General features: G+C 38.7%; 1 protein-coding gene across 3 annotated transcripts in view; it reads right to left on the bottom strand.

The window, feature by feature from the left end:
- Positions 1-12,153, bottom strand: part of EEA1 (early endosome antigen 1) — a 70,609-nt gene that overhangs the window by 1,125 nt on the left and 57,331 nt on the right. For all 3 annotated transcript variants that reach the window (XM_075080662.1, XM_075080661.1, XM_075080665.1), the window contains 7 exons: positions 11,624-11,806; positions 5,221-5,406; positions 4,644-4,775; positions 2,614-2,799; positions 2,089-2,327; positions 521-641; positions 78-176 (listed from right to left, as the gene is read on the bottom strand). In XM_075080662.1, coding sequence (XP_074936763.1) covers positions 78-176; positions 521-641; positions 2,089-2,327; positions 2,614-2,799; positions 4,644-4,775; positions 5,221-5,406; positions 11,624-11,806 — 1,146 coding nt within the window. The remainder of the gene's footprint in view (positions 1-77; positions 177-520; positions 642-2,088; positions 2,328-2,613; positions 2,800-4,643; positions 4,776-5,220; positions 5,407-11,623; positions 11,807-12,153) is intronic.

The raw sequence follows: 12,153 nt of genomic DNA, 5'->3' as shown, positions 1-12,153 counted from the left end.
AAGTTTGCATTCCATCGAAGAGTTTGAAATCAATATAAAAAGAAAACGCCCACAAACACACAGTAAGACACACCTACCCTTCTCACTGTCACCGAAAAGCCTTTTCCACAGGCCATACAATTCTGTACCTCATTGTCTTCTGCCCACTTCCTGTTGAGAGCTTGAGTGTGTTTGATCTATACAGAAGACATAAAAAAAAGCAGTTTTTTTTAAATGCACATCTAATTCCTACCAGTTTCCTCTATTTTCACTGCACACACTAGCCAGTGCCGTATAAAAGCACCAATTCTGCCAAGATACTGAGAACTTATATTTGTTCAGAGAGAAAAATCTTCCAAGTTTCAAAACTATGAGCAGATTTAAGAACCCACAGACAGCAATATGGCCCTCGTACACCACAAGCATAACATCTTAATCACTCTGGAAAGGCAGCTCACCATCAGTCTGGCACAAACTTGAAATTCTCATAAGTTCTCACACAGAGAATCAACAGATTTAATTGCTTCAAATCAATTTATACCTGTAATGACTGGTTTTCTCGACCAAGTTCCTGCATTGCAGCAGTAGTGTTGTCCAGCTTTTTCTTCGTTTCTACAAGTTTGGCTTGAAGCTTTTCGATTTCTCCCTCACTTTTTATACACCTGAAGAAAAACAGTAAATAGTCAGCTCAAAGCATATAAGGCAATGTACACTGCCTCCTTTGGGCAGGTTGTCATGTCTGAGAAGTCACTCATAAAATCCAGCCAGAAATATCCTTGCTGTGAAAAGTTCTTGGATGCCTTGACTGGAAAAATGTTCTGTTTTAACAATCAGTTAAGATTATCTGGCATTGCTCCCAAATATCTGTGTCTTATTAATACCTGGAGTTATTCCCAAAACCAGGGACAGTACTGAATGCAGTCCATCAACAACAAGCCCCGATAGGTACCCCTGTGCAATGGGACACTCTGACAAACCAGCTGACAATGGAGCAGAAAAAAAACCTTTTTCTTTTAGCAAGGCTACCTCCCATCAGCTGAAATTCAGTTAACTGTTGAAAGCCAAATTTCAAAGGGTTTTTTTCTGCCAAACTGTAAATGGCTACTGGATGAGTCCAGCACAGTATGGCTGAACACACACAGATTGCCACAGAAAGATCTCACTTAACTCATCCCATCCTTTCCCAAGGTCTACTGCTCAAAAACCAAATCAGCAAGATTGACATCATTGAAAAAAGTTTTTCACTCTGCCTTCACCAAACAGGTCAGGAAATAAGGATGAAGGAAATTTCCTGTCTCACAGGTGTTTCTTATACCCTTGTAGTGACTGCTTTCAGATAACTCCCACTGCCTTGCATGCCTCCTGCTGCCTGAAGGAAAGCTCTGCTTATCTAAGATTTAAATAGATTGTAGAAACAACAGCAGAACTGGATAAAAGAAGACTGTAGGTTTTCAGGAGGAAGAAAATGTCTCGTGTGAACCTTAGCCTACTTAATCCAATTACAGATTCTGTCTCCTAATATTCAGCAGTGGGCATACCTAGAAGTCCCTAAGCAAATTCTGTGTTACTGAAGGCACTAAGCAGTCTCCTCCAGGCTTTCCAGGCTTCTGGATGACTACTGCGTCTACTCTGACTGATTCAAGGCCTCAGACTGATGGAGAAGGATAGTTAACTCAGGTAAGAGAAGCTCTCTCTGCCAGGCCTTGCAAGGTTCATGCAACAGATGAGATGAGAAGCTACAACCTACATACCTCGAAGTTCAGAAGAGCCCAATGGATTTAGAAGGCTTTTACAGGTAGACATAAATCTTCGAGAACAAGCACAGAGCTGTGGCTTTGGTGATAAGTAAGGTCCTGATAAGCCTGCCTGATTTACTACAACATGGTCACCCTGTCAAAGCCCACAAAGAGCACAGCTTGTTCCCAACACCCTTCGTTGTGCTTTGGCAGGGACAACTCTGGAATCTGCACTCACAGCCCAGGCACTATGAACAAACGCGCATTTAAATAAAGCATGCACAGAGAATCCTTAATCAACTGAAACAGGTTTTCAGTGTGAGGCTGTTCATCTCCCAAACTAGACTTCCACATCATCTTGACCACAGCTTACCTCTCCAGCAGCGCTCTTCTCTCATCCTGATTATTCTGCACTGTTGCTTCCAAGACGGCAATGTCCCCACGCAAATCATCGGTCTGTTTCTCCAGCTCGCTCACTCGCCTCTGACTGCTTTGCCACTCTTTCTTCATGGTAGCCAGGTTTTCATTGAGAGCTGTGACCTGCATGTTGAGCTTGGTCTCCTTTTCCTCATGTTTCCGTTTTTCTTCTTCTTTCTCTTTTTCCTCTGTGTGCTAAGAAAACAATGGAACAATGAAAAACAACCTTCCAAGTATTCTTTCCCTATTCCCTACACTTAAATGAGGCAAAGAATCTTACTGTTAACCAACAAACTCTATTACACAAGGCTGTCATCCCACTGACTATTCCTACACCACTAAATGCCTCAAAGATTTCTGACCTTGTAATTTAAAAATTAATGTAATGTGAAACTAAAGTCAACTCTATGCTTCCTCTCTGCCACCAAAGAATCCAAAGGCGTGTTCACAAAACAAGTCTTATACTCTTTAACATACTAACCAGTTTAGCTTCAATTTCAGCATATTCTTTCTTCAGTTCCTCTTCTCTCTTTTTCAGCTGATCTTTGACAGCTTGATGGTTTTTTTTCTCCTGTTCCAGAGCCAAATTCATATTATCTATTTTGCCTTGCAGCTCCAATTTCTGTTGAATCAATAGCTGTTTTGCATCCTTGAGATTTGCCACCTCCTGTTAGGATACAGAGGTCAAAGTTAAAGTAGCAACACTGAAAGTGCATATTATTTAAATTCAAAACTACTGTAATTCTTTCCGAGAAGGGGACAGCAATAATTTTTAGCTATCACTGGAAGAAAGGATGATTTTATAGCACAAAGTATCAGTGATTTTAATGATCAAAGATTTTAAACTTATACCTATATCGAACAACATTCAATTTTTCAAATAAATTTAATGTATATTTCTACTGAAGTAATGGAAGCTCTGTCGGACTATTTTCTACAGTTCTCTGAAAAGATACATCTATTGTCACTTCCTAGAGTCTATTCTAAAGTATACTTCACAGTGTTCGCTGGTTGCAATAATAAGGTTAAAAGTATCATGATGTCAATGTGAAAACCAAATGCTGATGGAAGAAAGCTAGTTTTTATTAGTCTTAAATGTATAAATAATCACCTTATGTATTAAGCAAGTAGAATGATACATTTGGTTTTAAACATTAGTTTTACTTGTTCTGCTGCAATAAAATGTAAAAAAAACTCCTGAAGTAGAATAGTTAGTTAAATTTATAGGAATAATTTTCCTTAAAATTACATAGCCAAGCATTCAGGTACTAACAGACTGTCAGGGGTTGCCAGTTTTCCATAAATCAAAATTCGTGTCACAAACTAAAATCAAACCAAAGACAGCAACAGAACATATCCTGAGGCCAGGGGGATGCCCTTTAGAAGCATATCTATCCATTCCTTGGTAGCAGATGAGAAACAGAGTATAAGCCTTTAGGAGACAATTTCTGGTTCAGTCTCATTGCTTGTAGGGAGATCAAGAGATGAATATTAAGCTGCCATTGGTGTGCACATATTTTATATACATCTGTATACATTTCATCTTTAGAGTAGAGATTTTAGGAATGACGAGAATTGTAACCTTTCCCCAACATCCAAGAAAGCACTGGGCATAGATTGCTTGACAGAAACAAAGTACAGACTTCTATCTAAAAATAAGAGACCATTTTCTAAACACTGGAGAACAAAAGAACATCTGAAACTCATAAGATATCACGTTACTTTCTTTTTATTAGTGTATAGGGACTGCACCTTCATTTATGCTTGTGCAGCAGATTAAATCCTGTGTGCTTAACAGATGCAAATATAACTACTAATAGTATATTATGGAAAACACAAAACTACAGCCTTTTAGGAGTGTTTGTTTCTACAGAGACTAAAAAATTAAGCACACAGAATGTGGCAAGAAATAGTTTGTTCTACTGAGGACTAAAAATTATTTAATTAAAGCCTCCAAACTTTTACCCTTTAGAAAGGTCATTCGATTGTTACGATTTTGGAAGAGAGTCTTTTATGAGGCTCCTGACATTGTTTCTTCTCCAACTGTGACTTTTTAAGACATTTTAAGAAACCACAGCACATCAAGGGAGCTTCAACTCTACCACACATCCTTGAGAAGTAACAGATGTGCCTAGAATATCTGAGAAACTTTGCATTCATGACACTTTTGGACATCTTTTCTGCACTTCAGAATAGCCAAGCAAGGGTAGGCACAGTGAATCTACATGGGAACAGAAGAAAAGCCAGGACACACAACCCATCCTAAAGCTGCGATGAGTTATGTGGTCCACCTGGCCAAGCCCACTGGGCGCTGGTGCTCCAGGATTATCACTAATCAAGTCAGCATCGCTCAGGAACCTCAATGAAATCTGTGCTTTGCTTCCCTTACTTGTAATACCAATATTTACAGCAACCACCTTTGCAAAGCCATTCCAGATAACATCTACTGATTAGGCACATATATCTTATCAGAAAACCAAACACCTGAAGACTCAGTTTGTCTTAGTATACCTTCTCAAATTCTTGCTTGCAGGCTCTAAGCTCTTCACCCAGTGTGGCACTTTCTTTTTCAAGTCTACTCCTTATTTCTTGGAGCTCTGTTGTTTTACATTTTTCATTAGCCAAGTCTTTTTCTTTCAAAATCTTGAAGAGAAGTAAAAAGTGCTAGAAAAGTTACTTCTTAAGTTCACAAAATAAAAAAAAAAAATTTAAAAAAAGCATCCAGGGTCCAAAACCTACTTGGAGGCTTTGTAATTAAGGGGAAACAACTGTCACATATCTCTATCCACAGTTCATAGTGCAAACAATTAGCAGCATGCTTGCAGTTTTAGATTTAAAACTAATAACATTTTTCCACCTCTCTAGGCACTTAGAACAAATTAACAGCCTAATTTCTAACCAAATTCACTTCAACAGTCTTTTAAAAGTCTTTCCACCAGAGGTTCAGTAAAACTGCCATTGCTATGCACTACAGTAGTGCTATGCCCTCAAAATACCCCTAGTTAACAGATGTAACAGATATTAATAAAGGGTGCCTGCATGGGGTGGGTATGTCTATGTGAAGATTTCAAAAGACAGAGGCATTTACCCTGTCATTCTGAAGATCCTGTAACATTTTGGTCTTCTCACCCAGCTGCTGCTCCTTCTTTGATGCATCCTGCTCCAGTGCAGACTTTGCTTTCTTCAGTTCCTGAATCTGCTGATTATTGCTAGCAACTCGATTTCTGCTGGAAACTAATTCTTCTTGAGCTAGAGCCAGTTTTTCTTCTGTGGACTAATTACAAAGAGAGTTCTGCAAATTATCTGTCAGTATAAAAGCTTCAGATACGAAACAGCTACTTAAACATTTTCCACATGGAGAAATTGTTACCCAGCATGCAACATTTAGCTTCAGATGTTGACAAAGCTTAGTTACAGAAACATCTAGGTTATGAGGTTAGCCTCATAAGGAAAGTAAAAAGGAACTACCCCAGTACCACTTCCAGCAGCAATACCTTACTGTACATATTCCAGCTTGCATCCTTCCACAAAGAAAAGGTGAAGACAGACAGAAGGGCAGAAAATGAAAGGTGACTGATGAAAGAGATTGAACTTTAATTTGTTCACACAAATTCATTTTAATCTTAGGGCGAATCAACTGCTCTATAACTCCAGACAGCTGTTACTTAAGAGGCAGTGAAACAATACTGTGAAGATTTCAGAAGTCATTCAATCCTATTTTTTTACCAATGACTTAATGAAGCTAGTGCTCAGACAACTGTAAAATTTTTTAAAATCCTGAAGTGAAATGTACAACCTAAAAATGCTAATATCGGGACAAAACATTTCATTGTCTCAGCTGCATCAGCATTTTAAAAACAAAATTTAAACATCCATCAAAATCTGCTACAGATTATATTTTAATTTGCCTCCAACTCACCCCATTACCTAGAAGAACAACTTGCATTTATATCTCTACAACAGGTTGCAAAAACTCAAGAAACAACCTAGAACTTGCACCCAAGGCTCATTCTATTTGCTCACAGCAAAGTCAAACTTTGGGGTTTTTCTTGAGTTAGTATTCTGGAGGTTACATTTTTTTAAAGCCTTTGGCTTCGGCAAGGACTATAGCTCCACTTAGAAGCATGTTCTTTCACAAAGAACCAATGAGAAATTAAAATACCAAACTCATCTTACACTCCCCCAAAATATTGGGTTTTTACTGAAATTTTGGATGCTAAGATGCAGAATGCGAGGTGAGGAGATTTATTATTAGTAATAAATTTATCACCTTCAGTGCACCAGTAAGGATTTAAACTCTTTGAAGATAAATTATTTTTGAAGCTCTTACTTAAATCCTAATCAAACCTCTTGTTGAAGGTTAGTGATTTTAAAAGGAACAATAAGCACAGCTTTGACTTCACTTAATTATGCATATGCTTTAGGCACTCCTGTGTTGATTTCAACACAAATTGATTCTGATGCCTCCTAACCCTCCCTTGTAATGTCTAAAGTATTTTGCCTGCAGAGTCAGACTTAGTTTGAAACACCAATGATAGAACACTGCTGATTCAACTGCATTTTCAACCACCCCAGTGGCTCTTTAAAAACTCACGCTGGCTTTTAAAATTAATTTGCAGACAAATTATTTTATTTGCTTTCTGAGCTATTAGAGTTTACCACTTAACAATTCGCAAGGTGTTAACTCAGAATTTTTTTTAGGCAAAGTAAGAGGTGCTTTTGCAATTTCAAGCTTTCAGCAGGGTGGGTCTTTCAGAAAGCAAAATCATCCCTCTCTGCTCTGCTGTGGGCAGTGGAGTACCATACTTTCCTAACAATGAGAAAGGATGGGAGGTGTAGCATCATCACATAACATCTTCACAGGAAAACCCAATAGTCTCTGCAGATTTGGAAAGACACATAATGAAGCCACAGCTTTTATTAAAATCTGTTTCCAGTAGAAGAAATGTGGTTACAACCAATTTGTTAACACAGGATGATGAAATTTGATTAAGTGGATAGTGACACCCAAATTAAAAGCCTCACATAGGGGATACTCGTCTTTCGCACACCCCCACCCCCAACCAAGTGTCTACACTGGACAGGTTATCTCATTGCAACTATGCCTAAGCTGAGACAATCTAAGTGTTCTTATAAAGGGAGCCAGTATTCAGCCGACTGCGCTGTATCGTGCACAAACATTTCTATAATTCACTGAGTTTGTAATATAAGAGACTTGGAATTTTACATACAGTTTAGCATACTATAGCTTACATAAACAAATGCCTTTTAATTGTGCTCTGATTAATAATGATGCTACCTACCTTTATTGGGAAACTATTTAATATAATTTTAACAGTAAGTAAACTTTCTATCTATTTATACCTTTCTTTCTGCTTTGCTCAAAAGTCCCTCACATCATCCTTTGCAGAAATCTTCTGGCATATGGTTAAACATTCCAGTTACTATCACTGCTCCTGGCCCAGTCTCCACTGAGACCATAACTCAGCCTGATTTTTTGGGACTGCTGAGGAGCTCATACCTTCAACATAAAGTCACCTCTCAAAATATCTGATGCCTTTTACCTTATTTAATTACCATTCAGTTTTGCCATTGGTCCCAGAATACGGTAAGTGTTCTCCCAACAAGATACCCTCAGTCATGAGATTGGTCTTTAGGATGACAGACAAAAACCAAACACAAGGAAAAGATAGAGAACAAAAGATGCCAAACTGTACTTATTTTTGTAAATAAAAACAGATGCTAGGATGACTGGTATAGAGTTTGAATAAATAAATAAAAATATAAGAAGATATCTCAGTCTGATTCACTGCAGCTTGGGCTATTGCAGTGCAAATAGAAATGCCAACAGCAGGACTGGTCCCAACTGGGTGGTAAGACCTGGATTCATTCCACTTAAGTGAGGCGCACAAATGAGCGTTTTAGTCTGTGTGCTTGCTCCCTGATCCCAGTCCACAAGGAGAGACATGAAATTATTTACAGATGCTAACCAATCTCTCTTCCCTCCCTAGAAGGGTTAGACTGACTCTAGGCAACTTAGGCTCCTGACTTACAGACCTGAGGTTTGGCAGCATGAATATTGTCCCAAAACGTCCACTGAAGATACACTGACAGCGATGCCAATATTGGAGGCAAAGAAGCATTCTTTTGAGAACACAGAGGAAACCAGGACTGACTACAAAGAGCACAAATGCCAAGACTGAAGGATACTTGGCAGAGCTCAGGAGAGCAGGATTCACAAAAGTATGCTTGCACTAACTTAAAATCAAAGCAAAAATAAGTTCTGCATTTTTATTAACTCTTTTATATAAAAAATGTCTTTTCCACAGAAAAAAACCATTATTACACGTGTATATACAAAAAATATTCATATATTATATATAGACACATATATATTTATATATGTTTGTGTGTATGTATATACACAAAAAGTATTTAGTTGTATTCTTTTTTATCAAAAATTATAGCTTTTACAAGCAAACACTCAAATCCTACCCAATTTCCTTTTCCAGTCACAGAAACAAAAATGTGTGAGTGTATTTACTGTTACAGATGATGCATTTTTAAACCGAGGTAAATCTGCAGTAAAATACTATCCATAAAGTTATAACTATGTTCTCACTTCAAATTTGTTACAACACTTCTCACTTTTCCTCTGCAAGACTTACGGCTTCAAAGTTTGCATCTGGCTACAGCTACATAGCTCGGATCTTCTGTTATTGAACCAGAAACTAGGATTCAGCCATGCTGACAGCACTCCGGAGAGCAGCTGCCCACTCTGCATATCTCTCTCATGCGGTGCATTATCTCCAATTGCAAAACTTCACTGAAGCATTTGCTCACTTTCCAGTCACACCTCTGTCTCCCAGCCGGAGATGAGCCAGCAATCCCAGCAGTGATATTCCGAACAGATGCCAGCAGATGGTGCTCTGTGTATGGCCCAACTCCCACCATCCTCTCCCAGGAACTAGACCTCCCACACTACTCATGTCACCCATACGCTGTACAGCCTTTTATGATCTATCCCCACACCTGAAACTTTGGCCTCACCAATCAGCATGGTGCTGCACCACGTGAGAATATTTAAGTTTTCCCCTGTAGTATTTTTAACTAAAGAAAACCTAGCATTACTAGGATCTCATGATACGGCCTGGCCATGGCTGTCCTGGTCAATGCTGGGCTTCAAACTGTGCCAACTCATCACAGCTGTGCAGGAAGTTCACATCTCCGCTAAAAATCCTACACTGAAAGACACCCAAGCCCACCTTACGTACAAGTTTTAAAACTTTTGCTACTGCCTACTAATGAGATTAAGACCAATCTGAACCCCAGTCCACCCATCAGCTTCAGTTCCAAACTTTAATCGAAATCCATAGCTCTGGCTCAAATTATCTACTTTTATTAAGTAACTCACCCAAGGCAAAACATAATCCAGACAGCTGTCTTTGAATTGGACTGTGAAACTCTGCCATAAAGTTCTTCTGACCTGAGTGGCATTTTGATATTCAGCTCTCAAGACTAACATTATAATGCTGAGGCTTTCTGAACACATTTTTTCGTCTGCAGTCTTCAAAGACAAGTTATCAACTGCTTCTTTAGATTAACATTGTAATGAGGGAGCCTATCCACAATTAAAGATCAGCTCCCTACCTTTTCCATCTACTACATTTTACAGGAAAAAAAAGTGGTGGTAGGCAGACCTCACTGATCCTAATTAATATATGAGTTTTTTTAAAAGATTCTAAATCAAGCAAACAGCCTCTAAGTTGGTACATCACTTCAGTACTGAGAACCCTAATCTTCCTCAGGCTCTCTATGCTTCATGGAGACTTACATAATAAATCAAGTTACCTGACTGCTCATCTTGAAAATCTTGTTTTCCTGTTGCCGTCACCTTATTTTACCTTTTTGCATGGATGTTCTCTCTCTCCCTTGCTACCACCCCCATGCAGGTTTAAAAGCATGTGGGATGTCTACTTTCCTATTTTATACTTGCCAGAACTAGAGGTCCTCAAGCTAGTTTAATAATACTTATTCAGAGCTATTTTTGCAACAAGCGATAGTTAGATGAAAACTATACCAAAAAATCCAGTTACTGAGCACATCCAATGCTTTTACAGGTCATTGCATTACCAAATGTTGATCTAAATGCACAGCAGGATATTAACTCACAAAGTTACATGTGCTATAAGTAACTAACTGTAAGAAAGAGTATGTTTAAACCACCGTTGCCTTGTTAATCGTGTTGAGGTCCTTCACAATTTAGAACAGTGATTAAACCAAGATGCACTGAAAGTAAAGCTTCTGTAATCTACAGGGAAACATGGCAGGTAATCTAAATGCTACAGAGGAGGAGTAGGATTAATAAAACTCCAATGGCCTATATGTAAAGGAGCTAGTTACCTTTTTCTTAGAATAACCTTGAACCTGGAGTTTGGCTAGGGCTCCAGAGCTCACACAGGCCTATCTGAAATGGGTACAAGACCTTTAACGACTCAGTGGTGGGACTGGAAGGCCTCCACTGGGACAGGTGAAAGGGAGCGATGAAATCTAAGTCACCACCAAAGGCTCCCTTTATACGTAACGAAGCAAACAGAAGCCGACATCTAAAACAGACCAAACTATCTCTCCTTCCAAAGTGCCTATTTCTCTCCATAAACTCCAGAAAAGCCTAGAACAGTGTCAGACAGACACAGACAAAGCAGCAGCAGGATTCATCTGAAGGGAAAAGTGCCAACGCTACACATCCTGCCAGTAGACATTCAGTCTCTGCAGCACAGTATGTCCTGGGACTAACCGGAGCATTGGCCGAGCACTGACATGAAGGAGTTGGGCAGAAAAAAAGGACAAAAAACACCTTTGCTGACTGACTTAACTCCCAGCAATTCCTCTTTGAAGGCACTGTGCCCTAATACCAAATCAGATCAATTCAGCTTAGGAGTAGCAAAAACTTCAATAACTAAGTTTGGACGCTTGCATTCCAGGCATGTCCCTAAACCTACTGTTTCTATTAGTTTGACATCTCTGAACGTCTACAATCAGCCAGGAAGAAGCAGAAGGGGCAAGGACGTGGGAAAAGACTAGTTACTAAAATTGTAGTTGAATCATCTAGAAGATAGTGATTACTCACATGCTGGCAGAAGCTATGCCCTAATTAGCTATCCTGTTTAAATTAATGGAAAGCTACAATATACAACAAGAAAAAGCAACACAAAAAATTAACTCTTAAAAGAAGAGAAAAATAATTCATCTTTCACTTTGCTGCTGCACAAGCACAAGGGTATTACAGGTGAACTGGCAAATACCCTTGGCTTTAAATTAGTTTCAGGATGTCCTTTGTCTCAGGGGAAGGGATTGAACAGCACTAAGTTCTATATACAGCAGAAGAGGTTTTTTTCTGCCTATACAGCTCTTGCACTGTTTCTTGGTCTTCAAAATGAATATAAACAGATATACTAAGTTACATATGACATTAAAATGACTGTAAGTACCTTAAGGTCTTGCCTGGTTGCCAGCAGCTCGGACTCTTTCCCATAAAGGTCCAGCTGCAGCTTCTCCATGTTTTCCTTATGTTTTTCATGGGTCTTCTGTAAGTCTGCTAGCTTGACTTTCTCTGCTTTAAGCTCCTGTGCTGACAAAATCGACTGTTGTTGCAGTTTATTCTCCAGTTCTGCCTGAAACAGAAGCATAGGAAGTTTCAATTAAAGTTACAGACAGTAAAGTAAGCTTAATCATTTCAGTAAACTGCATTTCTACTGCACTATGAGATTTTTTTTCCACTTACAAAATAGCAGTTCAGTAATCTGATGTTTGTGATTTTACAATAATATTTTGTAACTGATTTAACAACAAACTTTAATTCATGTCAAAAGGCTAGTTGAAACACATTAAGACCAAACATTAAAATTCTAAATAATGTTTCCAAGTCCTAAAGTTTCCACACACTGACTAAATCACAAATATGACCATGTAGCATAGGTCAGCCAAAGCTGGAGCAAAATTTAACAGTTCATGGCACACA

The sequence above is a fragment of the Phalacrocorax aristotelis genome, chromosome 1 (genome assembly GCF_949628215.1).
Source record: "Phalacrocorax aristotelis chromosome 1, bGulAri2.1, whole genome shotgun sequence".
In the NCBI taxonomy this organism is placed as follows: Eukaryota; Metazoa; Chordata; class Aves; order Suliformes; family Phalacrocoracidae; genus Phalacrocorax; species Phalacrocorax aristotelis.
The sequence above is the reverse complement of the archived record's forward strand: the minus strand, read 5'-3'. Positions and strand labels throughout refer to the sequence as shown.